Below are 15,708 nucleotides of genomic sequence, written 5' to 3' on the forward strand. Positions count from 1 at the left end.
CAGCTCCACACAGGCCTGGCACAATACTACAGTGTTTTGAGTCGTGTATACACAGTCTGAAAGACCTCATCATTCCTTACTGTGCTACCAGAGTACTCTGCTCCCAGAATGCAGGTCTGTTAGTGACTCCCAGTATCTCTAAAACAGACTGGGAGGTAGAGCCTTCAGTGACCGGGCTCCTGTACTGTGGAACCAGCTCTCTCCATGGGTCAAAGAGGCAGAGAGACACTCTAGCTACATTTAAGTCTAGGCTTAAGACCTTCCTTTATGACAGAGCTTGTAGTTAGAGCTGGTTCAGGTAGCTCTGAACCATTTTATAGCTACACAGTTACAGTATAGGCTTAGACTGCTGGGGGACACATCTGGTTACACAGAGCCCTCTCCTCTCCTCTCTTTTTGTGTTGTCATTATCTGTTGTACTTTGGCCTTGGTCTTACACCCTCTCTGTGTTTTCCACAGATTTCTCTAGAGCTCCACCTGCAGCGCCTGCTTTCCTCTGCCCCTACACCAACCAGCCTGCCCATCAGTACTCCTGCTCTCCTGTGGATGGAGTGTCACTCACCTCAGATGCTTTTGAAGGAGCTTCAACATGTCTGCTTTCTGAGTCCCAAACTTTTTTTTCTTCTTCTTCTTCTTGTTTTTTGGAAATGAGTTACTTTCTATTGTTTTGATGCATTGTGTTCATGAATTAAATGTTGTAAGTTGGAACTCAGAACCTGACTCTGATGTGTTTGTTAACTGCACTGTACTGACATTTTATTTTTTACAACTACAGTATGAAGCATGAAACTTTGCTCAGTCCTAACCTCACTGACCTGCACTGGAGAGGCTGTATAACAGACTTATTATTCAAATTTCTTAGCATCTTGTCACTTATTGTAATACATTTATACATCAATTTACTGTAAATGTATTTCATTTAATTACCACCCATGATTCATAGCAGTATGTACCCATCCTACAACACACCATTTCTTTAGGTTAGTGGATATTTTATAGCACCCTCCAATTATTGGAGACATTTAGCATTATGATAGGCTTTTGAGTGTGGCAATTGCACAAGTAAAATGATCTCATCTTCAAGAACTGTTGCATTGCTTTACTTGACAGAATTAGGCCATGTTGTGTACACCATCACTGATGAATACAAACAATAAAAATACCACAATGATTTATGATGACTTTGATTTTTGTGACCCGTATGAGCTACTGTGCATGTTTCATCTGGGCACTGGACAAAGAATAACCATATCTTCTCTTATCATCATCCAGTAAATTAAAAGGCAGTGTTTACATATGAAAATGAATCAGTGTACCCTACTACAACTATAACTTCTATTGCTGTACACTCAAAGCTGAGCTGAAACTCATGCACACCGGCACAGACGGACAGGTGCGTCGGAGAAGACCTGTGTGGTTGAGAAACATGAACAAAGGCTCCCGCACACTGTCTTCACTTACATAGATTAATTAAACAACATTTGGTCCTGAGACCGTCCTTGTGAACCTGACGAAGGTCTCAGGACCAAAACGTTGTTTAATAAACCTATGCAAGTGAAGACAGTGTGCGGGAGCCTTTGTTCATATTGCTGTACACTCAAAATGCATTGGATTTCTTACTTCTTCTTTTTTTTTTTACAATTGTTCACACATATGAGATATCTTGTCATGCTTTAAACTGTGTGGTGCCTGTCTTGAACTATTTTGCTACAGAAGAATTAAGTTATGATGTGTTATGGTTAAAGTGAAGGTTCTCTTTATTGTCATCAGACACTTTACATACTGTGACTTGAGTCTTACAGTACTGCGTCTCCAACTGCAATATCTCTGACCTGTTGGAAGGAGTTGGGAGAGGCTGTTCAAAACGTCAGAGGAGTCTCTAATGATGCTTCTGCACTTGACAAACAGCATTGTTGTGCCAACTCTACCCAAGTAGATGGGTAGTGTGACCCTATGATTGTTTCTGCTGACCTCATGAGCCTCTTGTCTGAAGCACTGTGTCAATCACTGATTAATAAAAATAATAAAAACATTATATTTATTTATTTACTCAAAGTCACCTTTACATAGTAAAACAAACAAGATAAAAGAATACATGAAATAAATACAACAAAGAAGATGATCAACACATGAACAATGAAACACAGAAGCTTATTACACTTAAAAATAAAAAGCAAGTTTGAAAAGGTGGGTTTTGAGCAAATATTTGAGAGCATTTCAGCCCGTACAGTCACAGATGTGTTGGGGAGAGTTCAAAAGGGAGGGGGCAGCGATGGAGAAGGCTTAACCCCAGGTTTTGTGCTTGGTACTGGGAGGAGGAGCGGAGGCAGTGGGAGGGGTGTGATGGTCCAAAAAGGTCAGTGAGGTAGGATGGGGCCTGGTTCTGGAGGGCTTTGAAGGTGAGGAGAAGGACTTTGAACTGAATGTGATAAGGAATTGTGAGCCAATGGAAGTTCTGGAGGTAATATAAATTCCAAATTAATTTATTAATTGTTCAACATTTGTAAAATCCTAGCACCCAGCATGTCTGTGTCTTAGTACTATCCTTTGCACTAGAAAGCAGGCTGTGTTTTGCTGTGAAAGCCATTCTTAGTAGGTACAGTTTGGGACTCAGAAAGCAGACATGTTGAAGCTCCTTCAAAAGCATCTGAGGTGAGTGACACTCCATCCACAGGAGAGCAGGAGTACTGATGGGCAGGCTGGTTGGTGTAGGGGCAGAGGAAAGCAGGCGCTGCAGGTGGAGCTCTAGAGAAATCTGTGGAAAACACAGAGAGGGTGTAAGACCAAGGCCAAAGTACAACAGATAATGACAACACAAAAAGAGAGGAGAGGAGAGGGCTCTGTGTAACCAGATGTGTCCCCCAGCAGTCTAAGCCTATACTGTAACTGTGTAGCTATAAAATGGTTCAGAGCTACCTGAACCAGCTCTAACTACAAGCTCTGTCATAAAGGAAGGTCTTAAGCCTAGACTTAAATGTAGCTAGAGTGTCTCTCTGCCTCTTTGACCCATGGAGAGAGCTGGTTCCACAGTACAGGAGCCCGGTCACTGAAGGCTCTACCTCCCAGTCTGTTTTAGAGATACTGGGAGTCACTAACAGACCTGCATTCTGGGAGCAGAGTACTCTGGTAGCACAGTAAGGAATGATGAGGTCTTTCAGACTGTGTATACACGACTCAAAACACTGTAGTATTGTGCCAGGCCTGTGTGGAGCTGGCGTGGCGCTATAACGCTGCCACACAAATGCACCACATCAAAGAAGAAGACTAAAAGCTTCCCCACTGAATTCAAACTTTAAACATTATAAATTGATGAAATGATGACAGGGAGTCGTGTCCGTGGAAATGTGATGATCAAAATGCCCTAAAAATGTGTCTAAATGATGGACTCTACTCACTGGTTACTCTCAACTTACCAGCTGTTTTCAAGCTGATCCTGGTGCTGTCATAGGATGAGTTCATGCATCAGCTCACGGTGGACCCACATCTGCCAAATAGAGACACACATGACATTTCATATTTCATTTAGACGTAGTTTAGACTGCTTTGTAGTCTGCGTGGACAAACATGATGCTGGTAATAAATTATGTTACACAGTTGTGAACACAACTAGCATTTAATAAATCAAAAACGCGTATTTATTCACTTCTACCATAAATGAGGACATTTCTCACAGACTTAGAGAAGAAAATATTCAAATGAGGTGGCGTTAAAGAGCTGATAATAACAAAAGACGTAACTTTAGCATCCAACAGCTGTTTATTAGCTACAACCGCTAGCTAGTTTACCTGTAAACAATTAGCATTGCTAGTATTGATTATCTTCTGGAGCTAACCAGCTACAGGTCAACAATTTAAACACTGGTTGGAGAAGTTAGGTCGAAAAAATTAAAAACAACATAACGTGTGACCTACTTCATGAGTGAAGCAGTGATGAAGTCGTCAACCACAACAAAGTTTGACTCACTCACCTCACGTCGTTGACAGCATCTCAGTGCGATCCAGTGCCCTTATTGTGAAAATCCCCAGGGATCCTGACAGTTGTGGGGAAAGTAGCCGAAATATCACTTTATAACATTTATGAAATGATAATCGTTTAGGCGATTTGTTGTGAGTTTGTATTTAATTCGTTTCGGGGTTTTTTTTTCTTTTAAATTGTCCGGCGCTGTAGCCAACATGCTTCAAAACGCGGAGCTTTTATTTTGAAGGCTGGTTCCGGCTCTCGACTTCCTTTTTCAATTTTCATTGTACAAGTTGGAGAAAGGAACAAGCGGGCACTTCGGTGCGCTGAGTTGCGTTGTACGTCTTACGTCAATGAAATAGGAAATACCCCTAAAAATGACATTTCTCATGGTTCGAAGTGAACAACGCAATTGAATTATACTTCGTACACGGACCGTTTACCATCCAAACAGTGAGATAACATTACAACAAGTGACCAAGCTAATTCATTTTATATGTCTACACACATACTTTTCATGAAGCATGAAGCTAGAATCACTATAGAAATGCGTTATACAGACAGTGGATGGGTAGAGGGCATCTGACCTTATTTCAGGGGAGACACTACAGGTGAATAGGGTAAAACAAATTAAATAACAGATACCATGAAACTTCCCAAGTTTATCACTTACATTAAGACAAATATTTTTGGTATTACAAGTTTTGTCAAATTTTATGTTTAAATATGTAAATGACGCAATATCTGATGAAATATGCACTAATTTGCATACATTTCCACAACCGAAATCTGAAAAATGGATAAAGCCCCTTTAAAAAGTCTTGTTTTATTTTGTTGACATATTAAAGTCAAAAGTTTTTACAGAGGGCATTTTGGATATCTCTCTTTATCACTCTGTAAATGAGAAAATACTGTCACCAGCCCTAAAAAATCAAATTTTGCCATGTTTTTAGGAATAAAATGTTGTATAAATCAGGCTGTGGATGATATATCAACAATCCCCTCTGTAAAAACCTTCAGAATATAGAAAGGGATCAAACTGGAAGGTTTGGGGTCTCTAAGTGCTGCTGAAGTGGAGATTTCTGGCTCAGAGTCTGAGGGAAAACTCATTTTGAGAAAACGGGCTTTAAAGACTTGTACTGTAAAATTCCATAGATTGTTAATGTAAATCATACTTTTATGATTGGTTGCAGATATAGAGGAGATGACAATTTTTGGAGCCTACATCATTGTTCAGGAGAGAGAGCGCTTTACAATGATACCTGACATGACATGGGTCAGATAACAAGCACAGCACAGTACTGTATGTCACAGTAGCATGATAACTTTTAGTGAATTTAGGAGAAATCTACTGATGAAACAAGACAACGCCCAGAAGATCCTCTTAAACGTTTTTCAGTTTTGCTCTCAAAGCAAAAATCATAATAGCATAATCATAATCATAATTTCCAAGCTAATCATAGTTTCCAAGGTACTTACTCAAAGAGCACATGGTTTATACGGGGCTATTATTGTGAGAAAAAAAATTTCCTTTGACTGGTCTGTCAGACAATTACAGATACTTACCAAATCTTAATTACTTTCATGTCCTTTCATCAGCACTATTGACATTCCTTTAAAATGAGAGGTGTGTCAGTGAGGGACCAGCTGATGATATGCTCACATGTATGTTGACTAAAGCCCTGCCCCATACTGCACTACTGATGTCAATATTTGAAAATTTAAAAACTGATACACGTGCTGATTTTTTTTTGTTTAAAAGTAAGATCTAAGATCAACTTGTTGCCGATGCTTTCTCTTTGTGTTTGACAGAGTTATGACCGGGATGTGTAGCTCTATTAAGAGGTGTTGGCATGAAGTAATTATGCCAACTACAACTTTTAAATATAAGCCATACAGGAGGAGTCCAGCTGGGATGTTGGTGTGTGTGTGTGTTCATGAATGGTATGCTGTGTGTTGAAGGTGGTTAACGCTCAGCCTCCGAGGTTAAAGCCGTGCTGTGTGGGTTTATGTGTGACAGCAGAGGACGTTCATGGTTAATGATTGAAAGCTGCTGATATCTCAGTGGGATGTTTGGCTCCTGCTGGTATGATGATTTGTGAGTTGAATATTTTTGTCCTTGCAGAGTGCGGGTGTATGTGTGTGTGTGTGTGTGTGTGAGGTTTGTGTAGGCAGGAGTGTGTGTATTTGTCCCTCTATCTTTCATTTGTGTTACCGATTTAAATCACAACCTTCAGTCAATGTGTGTTTAACTGTGTAAAGAAGGTCTGCGCTGAAAGAAGTCAGAGAGAGAGAGAGAGAGACCTGCACTTGTGGTGACGACAGAAGTGCAGGTTCAGGCAGGGTGGACGGGTGACGTGGTGTGTGAGGGGAGTGTGTCTAGCTCCCAGTGCTCAGTCACTCACTCAGACTCACACACACGCACAGTCGTGTTGCTCACCATCGGTCACAGACACACACAGACACAGGGAAGAAGAGAAGGGAAGAGACAGCAGCAAGACATCAGGTAAGAAGACAGCATCACATTCTCATGTGTTTGTTAGTTATTTTATACAAGATACTTTACATTGCTCTTGCTTTTTATAATAAATGGATGTTTGATTCATTTCTCATTCTTGTTTTTCTGATTCTCTCAGCTTTAATCTGCTCACTGCTCTTATCATTATGTCTTTATTTTAAATGTGGTTGTGTGCAGGGCCGTAGCCAGGGTTTTGAAATTGGTGAGGTCCGGGGGTCGGGGGGTAGAAAGTGTTATTATTGTAGTGGGCCTATTGGGAATGTGCTATACAAATGTAGTCTTAATACATTATCATTATTATTATTACATTGTTGCTGTACAGAGTACGCATACGGATTTACTGTCTAATGTAGTGTGTCTCTCTCCCTCTTTCACTCACTCACTGAAACACACACCATACATGTGAAGTAAAGAGCTGTAGGGGGATCTGGGGGTACTCCCCCAGAAAATTTTTTTGATTTTTAACACAAATGAGGAATTCTGGTGTACTCTGAGGAGAAAATAGAGGGAAAAGACAACATTGCTAAGATTAAAAAAAATAAAATTAAATAAAATAAAATAAATAAAAAAGCTTTAAGATTTAATGAGGTTCCTATCATTGTAATTGCATGAATGGCACACACACGTTACTCTGCTGTCTCTCTGTTCCTCTGCTCTCTGGACTGGGCTCTGTTCTTTGTGCTCTACTAGGGATGTAACAATATCACAGTAATAGTCTACCTCAATAACAAGCCCATTTATTGCAGTATTGTAAGACATGTCATGATATCAAACTCTCACTGTATGATATTAGCACAGTAGCTCCATGGTATAACATTAATTCCATTATCAATAAGTCAACAACAAGAACATTTGGTCAAAAATAAAATAGCTTATCATGCCTTTCTCAATCACCAGCCTCTCTCCCCTGATCCCACCCTCACCTGCCTGTCTGCCCCCACCTCACGCACTCACCCCGCTCCTTCTCCCTCCCTCCCTCACCCAGCTCACCTCGCTAACTTTAAATAAATACCTGGTTCTGTATCTGCCGTCACAGAACACAGCGGTATTTTTTTTTTTAAATCAGTGTGAGAAGTTTTAACGATGTCCGCACATCTGCACGGTCGCTCCGTGTGTCTGTCTCACGTGCGTTACGTCTGACCCCAGCTCTCAGTAGAAGCTGCAGTTGCTGCAGGTGTCTGTAGCGCTTCTGGGCTTCCTTCGCCTTTTTTAAACAGAGCAGAACAGGTCTGACACAACACCGGGCCGGCGGTAGAAGCAGGTTCATGGAGCTGTGAGCCGCGGATATGCAGGAAAAAACAAGCGCACCAAATGCGCGGCGCGTGACGCGCGTCTACATTTAAAGTTATGCACACACACATACACCATAGACTGTAAAAAAAAATATATACACCAAGGCGCCTGTCATCTCAATTCAAGTTTTCTGCATCAACTTCCCGCATGTCGTTTCAAAATAAAAGCTGACCGATATTTTTAATCATGCTATTTAGGCCCTGTGGCTTCAATTTTTTTTTTTTTTTTACCGAGGTCCGGACCTCGGTGACCTCATAGCTGGCTACGGCCATGGTTGTGTGTCTTCTTTTCCCTCTTTTGGGGAGTCTTAGTTTCCTCTTGTTCAGTTACATTTATATATAATTTGACTTTTTAATCTGACACAGATGACTGATGCTGGGAATCTGACACTGTGAGCTGTTCTGTTCTGTTGAGCTGCTCCCACACCATCTACTCTTCCATAAAATGTAGTTATCTTATAGTCTCATTTATCCATAGTTGTATGTCTTACAACTATTTAAGCAAAATCAAATACAACATGGAGACTAGTAGCCTACACACTATTAAGCATTAGTTAAGCATTAATAAATACTGAATTCTTCATTTATAACGCATGAAAACTCATTAGCCTATGTAGTGCTTATCAATGATGAGTAAAACACTTTTAACTGTGTTTATAAACTACACTAATGAGTATTCATGTGTTATTATACATATATAATATAGGCTATGTATTTAATTTAATGATTAACTAATGCTTAATAGTGTGTAGGCTAATTATTAACTGTTAGGCTACCGCTGGCAGCTGAGCTGGTAGACTTTTTTCTCTCCTTTTGGCTGTTTAACCCTGTGTCCAGTCTTTGCCCTCAGCTAGGCTAAACTAACCAAACACTGGATATTAGTTAGTTAGTTAGTTAGTTAGTTAGTTAGTTAGTTAGTTAGCTACCTTTATTTAAACTTGTTAGTCCTACACTGAGACAAGCCTCATTTACAGTGCAGAGCAGGACAAATATCCAAAACAAAACAGATAAGAAAATAAAGATACAAATCAATGTACACAGTCGGCTAAAAATACAACAGGCGGATCAGAAAAGGTACAAACAGAGGACAGGAAATTAGATTTAAAATGACTGAATAGGACAAGTGAGTTTAGCTTTAAGTTTATTTGAAGATTGTTCCAGGTTTATGGGGCATAAGCGAAGGCAGACCTCCCTTAGACTTAAGAAAGTAACCAAGTATTTCCTAAAACACTGATTAACTGTTGTGATGCTGACGCTAACAAAATCAGTGCTATATGGTTCGTTAAATTGTTTGCTGGTGAGTGAGGGACGAGAAAGAAAAGCTGAATTAGCTTATGGGGAAACTTTAGTAGCAATTATTACTAGCCTATTGAAAATGATAAAATAGAGCAAAGGTGAACAGCCAACAGAGCAGTTCTACTGTAAGTTTATCATGTAAGTCTGATAAGAGGAAGCAACCGTTGAACTTGTTTCATTAATCGATGATGTCACAGCAGGACAACAGTGAACTACTGTGTAGGCTCTACCATTATAGGCTGTTAGTCTATTGTGTTTTGACCCTTTCTCATATATTTGCTGAGATTTGTGTGGGTTTTTTTTTTTTCATTCTTTCTTTCTTTTTCTCTCTTTTTTTGATACTTTGAAAAGAGCTGAGAACAGGACAAGAGTTTGGCTGACATTGGCAGTGAGAGATAAGGAGTCATTGGTTTTGGCTGCTGTTCAGCATCCAGCTGGTTAGATCAGTGTCAAAGTCTGACTATTTGTGTGCACGCGTGTGTTTATCTTTGGTTGTAAGTACACCGTGTCTTCGTCTTTGACATCCAGTTATCAATGTGACTCAGATAACATTGACTGTGACCTCCAGTCTCACACACAAACACACACACACACATACATTTTACTCAGCCATAGTCAAATCAAAAGTTCTGCGCACCATGAGCAAAAAAGTAATTTTCCTCCATGGACATTTTGTGATGTGTTTGCACAGCAGACAGTCACACAAACACAAGACACTGACATTGAATTTGAATTATCTTCCATCTTTGGTCTCATTTCATGCCATTTATCTCTTCTTTATATCTGGGTGCTTTATGTTCTCTATCGCCTTTCTTGAGCTTTGACTTCCATGAAATTCTTTTACAGCTGCTATGAAATGATTAAGATCGTGTGAGGGTGAGAGCAGGGTTATGTAATGGCATTAAACTAATCTCCCCTGCCCCTTCTCTTTCAGAGGTGTGTGAAAAGCAAGAGTGAAAGAGAAACAAGACACAAAGAGAGACAATGACAATTGGCAAGAACTCCAGGAAAAGCTCCACCAGGAGCTCCATCCGGGCCCCAAAGTTTCTGGATAAATCCAGCGGCTTCTACGGTCGCCTGGATGAGCCCGAGACCACCGGTGATGCGGAGCAGGTGAGGGGGAATGAAGTAGAGGAGAGAGGGATGGAAGAAGGCAGCGGGGAAGAGAGAGCAATGGGCAGCCCAGCTGTGGTGAACAATTCAGGGGGAGACGAGAAGGACGAAGCAGAAGCATTCGACTTCAACGAAGGGCTGATGGAAGACGATGGCGAGACCCTCCTGCGTAGGAAGCCCAGCCGTCGCAGCAGCAGGTGGAGGAGAAGCTCCAGGAGGAAGCAGAAGGAGGGGAGGACCGAGGAGGACGCGGCCCGAGAAGAGAGGCCCAGCCTGGGCACGGAGAGCCCCATGGACTCCCCTGACCTGCAGGCCACCAGGGTGACCATCCAAGTGGAGATGGAGAGAGCGAAGCAGGTGGAGGAGCCCGCTCTCGTGCACTTTCCAGTCCGGGAGCATGAGGACGACCAGGTCCTCATCAGAGACAAGAAGAGGGGGAGAGAAGAGGAGGGGGAGGAGGAGAGGAGGATGAAGAGAGAGCAGGAGGAGGGGATGAAAGTGGTGAAGAGGAACACAATAAAGAACTACCGCAAGGTGAGAAAAAACAACACCAAACACAAAGTGAGAGGCTGGAGTTGTTTCAGTCAATGTGTTATCAGCGTATTGCAGAAGAACACATTATTAACTTCTGCTTTCTGGAGCTCACATTTACATAAATTCCATACGCAGCCTAACCCCAGCTGGTTAAACTTTAATCCTCTGGAGGTTATATAATCCTGTCCTCAGAGTTTGTGGAACAGAGGGTAAACTTCCACCTCATATCCCTCACATACTGCTCGCTGGGCTATTAATCACCATGGGAACTATCACATCACCTTAATAACAGCCACTAGGATCAAGGTACAGCAGTCACTGGTGCATGTCACCAACGGACATGAAGCAACCTCCTCTGTTAGGGATGTTTCCTTTACGTCACATTTAAAGGGATAGTTCAACATTTTGGGCAAATTGGCCCATTGCCATAATCCCCACAGTCTTAGCAGTAGATTTGTTACCTATGTCGCTGCTCAGAGCTACGCTATGGGGGCTAATGGGATGTCTTGGTTTCCCTCATCAAACTCATCAAATACACAATCCAACAACTCCAAAACGCTCTGGTGGACAAGTTGTGACCTGCACATTCACCACGCTATGAGATAATAATGGAACATTACGAGACAGAGTTGTTTTCGAGGCAAATGCAGAGACTGCTTACTGAAAAACTGCCCCAGACGGGAACGCGCATCAGCGGTTTTGCATGAATTTACCTCGAAAACAACTCTGTCTGGTAACGTTCCGTTATTATCTCATAGCGTGGTGGTCACAACTTGTCCACCAGAGCGTTTTGGAGTTGTTGGATTGTGTATTTGATGAGTTTGATGAGGGAAACCAAGAAATCTCATGAGCCTCCGTAGCGTAGCTCTGAGCAGCTCGCGGCTCTGCTCCACCAATCTAAAAATAGCTTGCACCGACAATTAAAGGGAACAAACCTACTCCTAAAACTAGGGATTATGGCAATGGGCCAATTTGCCAAAGTGTTTAACTATCCCTTTAATGACATGAACATTTTCAGCTGGAGCAGAGGTTTCACTGCAGACTTTTGCTTGGACATGTGAACAAGCAGCAGTGTGTGTGTATTCTGTGTGTGCACTTTTACCTGATTCACATGTTTCTGGGGATTTTCTGCTCACGCTGAAGCACAGAGGTGACATTCCTGTGCCTCATGTAGCCTATCGTGTCCTTTGATCAGTGAAACGAGGTACGGCAGCGGTGACCCGCCCACTAAACCCGCGCCGTGAAAACATTCCACTGCTCTTGAGCCAATCAGTGGCACCCTCGGGCCTCACAAGGCCTGACCTCCTGGTAGATTAGGAGACAATCGCACCAAAGACACTGCTGGATTCTGTGCATAAGAGCGAATGTGGAGAAGATACTTGTATGTATGAAAATCGGGCAAGCTGAGAAGTGCTGGTTGAGTATCATTGAGTGCTGCAAAAATCAGCATCTACTATAGCAACAGGCTTACCGAGATAAATCTGAGTGGTCTCGAGAGGATAAATAGGCAAGAGAGCTGAAAAACTATCTGCTACACTCATTTTTCTTTTTGCTGATATACAGCAGTAGATTTTAGATACAGAAAACCTGAAAGAGAAATCAGTTTTGTTGAGCTGCCACCCACTGATATATGACAACAAATCAAAAACTGCTTTCTTTTTCCAAGTGGAATTCAGATAATAAATACTTTTGAGCACCCTCCTCACTAAAACAGTTGACGCTTTATATTACAGGTCTTTAATTACCTGGGGAGTTCCCTGGAAATGATTAGCTATGTAGTTTGACACCACCCACATAGAGACAATGCAGACTGTCAGTTTGTTCACTTGAACTAGTTCCAATACATAGTCTTTTAGTGAATCAGCAGCAGGTCAGCTGCACATGCAAAAACATGACTTTCCTCCACAAAGAACCACACAATTTAACATATAAGGAGAGTAAAATGATCATAAATAAATGAGTATTGGGTTTAAATGGAATTGTTCTTTCAAAGAAATCCACAACTACTATTACTACTACTACTAAAATAAAAGTCTCAACTTTATCTCTATGTTCCTGTTAGTAAATAGAGTTCTTTCCAGTAAACCTAAAAGGAAATTACATCATTGTATTATTAGGAAAACAGAAACATGATGTCGCAGATTAAAGTCATCTTGTCTCCTTGATGCAGCAGTGCAACACAGCAACTTTGTGTAGAATGTAAAAAATAAATGTAACATGTATCTCTCTGTTGGCCCTTGCTAACCTTTACCCTCCTCTTCCTCAGGCTTTGGACCGAGCATTTCGTCGCGGTTGGGAGGCCTTCATCACCAACCTCTACAGCGTCACCCTCACACCAGTGACATCATCCTCGCCACCTTCACCTTTGCCAAAGAAGGTGCAGCGGGACCCCTCCGTGCTGGTCGACTTTCGGTAGTGCTGGACGCTACGGCGATAAAAACCAAACAAACTCTCTAACATTTAATTCCTGCAAATCATGATTATGCTGAATATGGATGGGCGACGCTGCCTCGGCCTCCAGAGGGAACTTATACAGCTGCACCATGAGCAATGCATCAGAAACTTTGATTATGTATGGTAGTTACTGAGTCTTAATCACTGACCATAAAGTGCATTGCCTAGTCATTAGGTGATGCACATTGGTTTGCACACACGCTGCACACCATCAGTTGATTTTACATTGACGTCTATGGGACTGGTTTGAGTTTTAGAGGCCTGTCTTCATGGGACTGAGTTCAGCTGAGTGTGGTTGCCTTTTTCTGTGTCGCTACTTTCTAATTTTAGTCGGCAGTGTAGGAATGCCTGAACGTGAACAACAGTGTCTGAAGAATGCAACTCAGCTTGATACGTCAAATCCACTATAAGAGCTTGGAGTCCAGATAATCTCAGCTTCCTTTGGTTTAGCACTATGAAACTTAAATGTTGATGTGTAAGCAAAGGAATGGAAAATTTCAAGAGAGGGGGGGCGATGAGTTATTAGTGGACTTTTGTTCTGGTAATATTCACAGTTATTGTCTGGTAATCACTAATCAGTGCCATTTACTGCTGTCTGGCAGCTAATCAGTAATCACTGTGGTTAATCAGAGCAGGACAGCACACATATACAGCCACGTAGAAAGTCCCTGCAGATACTGAAATTGACACATATGTTTATATCACATAATATTTATTAAGACATTGCTATTTTGACCTGTCTCTATCCATTTAACAAAGGGGTTTTTCCATTTGTGTGTGGACAGAAATACACAGGTGGCGTCCTGTAGTCGAGCTTGACAGTGTTTGACTTCCTCATGAGATAAAGTTCATCCCTGTGTGTGTTCTGGTGAAGGTTGTTTAACCTGATAGGACAAGACGGGAGAGTGTTTGCATGTGTGTGTTTGAGAATAAGAAGCCAAGCTACATTTTTTTTATAGTCGGGTTATGAACCTGCAACAGCTGATTGTTTGAATGAGGCCACACTATGTTTTTTTGTTTTTTTTTTCAAATGACTATCCCAACCTAAATCTGAGAAAGTATTAAAGAGATAACAACTGAACCTTGTGAAGATGCAAAGCATGTTTACAATACACCTGCTGTAATTTTCTGTTATGTATTTGGTTTTTACCATTACCTCAAATGTACTGGCCAGTCCGTGAAGTGGCTTCTGAAGTAAACACATTATATTAATGACTGTTTTAGAAATTTCTTTTTTTTATTTTTTATTAATAAAACATCTTTTTGTATCCTAATGAAGCTTCAGAAGTCTCAAGCCATAATAAGAAACATTCCTCTGAATAAAGACTGAATTTATTCTGCTAGTTAGATTTTCATTTTTACAGTAAAACTGTCACTAAAAATATCAACTGAGCTGTCTGCATATCAATGAGCTGACGTCAAAGTTATTATTGTATGGATGAATCAGAATGAATGAGATGTCAAACACGGCATCGTAAGACAATGCCATGGCAACAGTTACCTTGAAACAATGAACAGCGTCAGAAGGTGGCTGATGAAAACACACGTCACAGGAAAATGTGACTTTTACACAATAAACTATGATCTAATTTAACTATAATATAGGCTACCATAACATATTTCATCTTGTTCAATGAAGTCATAAATGTACTATTTAAAGGCCTTTATAATTATCATGTTTTTTTTTCTATAAAAGAATAAGAATGACTTTATTAATCCCCAAAGGGAAATTCATTTGCCTGCATCTCATCTACCATTTGCAGAAGAATTAAAAAGCCTGATGGCTGTAGGTATGAAGGACCTTCTGTATCTCTCCGTCTTGCAGTGAAGAGAGAGAAGCCTTTTTTTTTTCTTGGTCCATCAAGGTGTTATGAAGTGGATGATGTGAGTTGTTCTGAATGGCCTCAAACATCTTCAGCGTGCATCTCTCCACCACCTCCCCCAGTGTGTCCAACCTGGACTCACTACTGCTAACACTAATATGTTAGTATTAGTAGTTAGTAGTGATACAGCATACACAATACCACAGTGCAATAGTCAAAGCCTAGTTAAATTGTAATTACTGTGGTGCTTATAGGCTACATAAAGTGGACCCTGTGCAGCAAAATTAACGATAATTAGTTTGAGGTGAGACCAACACATTTTCACTAATAGGATACGTTTAAGTGTTGCTGGAGTCTTGCTTCATTAAAACTAGCCTATTTCCTCCATGCACCTCCTAATTGAAAATATCCCAAACACGTGTGCACTTGGTGGGAATCAAAGCAATTAGTGAATCATTAATTATACAGGCATACTTGCTTTCATTTCTGGTTGTTTCATTTTTAAAACACTCAACAGGAACTGGTAACACAACATGTACGCAGGGGCGGTTTGTGCTCTCTACCTTGACGCATTTCTGGACTAATTTTCACAAAACGAGTGGCTGATTAATGTTAATTTGATGTATGAGTGTGGGTGTGACATGTGTCTGCTCCTGCAGGAGGCTGCCCTCTAGTGGAGGAGGAAAACAGCTCTACTTTTTTTATTAACGGAAGTGACGTA

At 41.0% G+C, this 15,708-nt stretch overlaps 1 protein-coding gene across 1 annotated transcript; it reads left to right on the top strand.

The window, feature by feature from the left end:
* Positions 1 to 6,263: 6,263 nt before the first annotated feature.
* On the top strand, positions 6,264 to 14,500 carry LOC311001754 (uncharacterized protein). Its single transcript, XM_083992883.1, has 3 exons — positions 6,264 to 6,463; positions 9,998 to 10,710; positions 12,977 to 14,500. The coding sequence occupies exons 2-3, from the start codon at positions 10,048 to 10,050 to the stop codon at positions 13,124 to 13,126; spliced, it is 813 nt and encodes a 270-aa protein (XP_083849009.1). The 5' UTR covers positions 6,264 to 6,463; positions 9,998 to 10,047; the 3' UTR covers positions 13,127 to 14,500.
* The last annotated feature ends 1,208 nt before the right edge of the window (positions 14,501 to 15,708 follow it).

The sequence above is a fragment of the Trachurus trachurus genome, assembly GCF_905171665.1.
Source record: "Trachurus trachurus genome assembly, chromosome: 18".
Taxonomy (NCBI): Eukaryota; Metazoa; Chordata; class Actinopteri; order Carangiformes; family Carangidae; genus Trachurus; species Trachurus trachurus.

Coding starts and splice junctions, on each gene's coding strand:
- LOC311001754 (XM_083992883.1), top strand. CDS start 10,048: ATGACAATTGGCAAGAACTCCAGGAAAAGCTCCACCAGGAGCTCCATC. Junction 10,711..12,976: donor CAATAAAGAACTACCGCAAG/GTGAGAAAAAAC, acceptor CCTCTTCCTCAG/GCTTTGGACCGAGCATTTCG.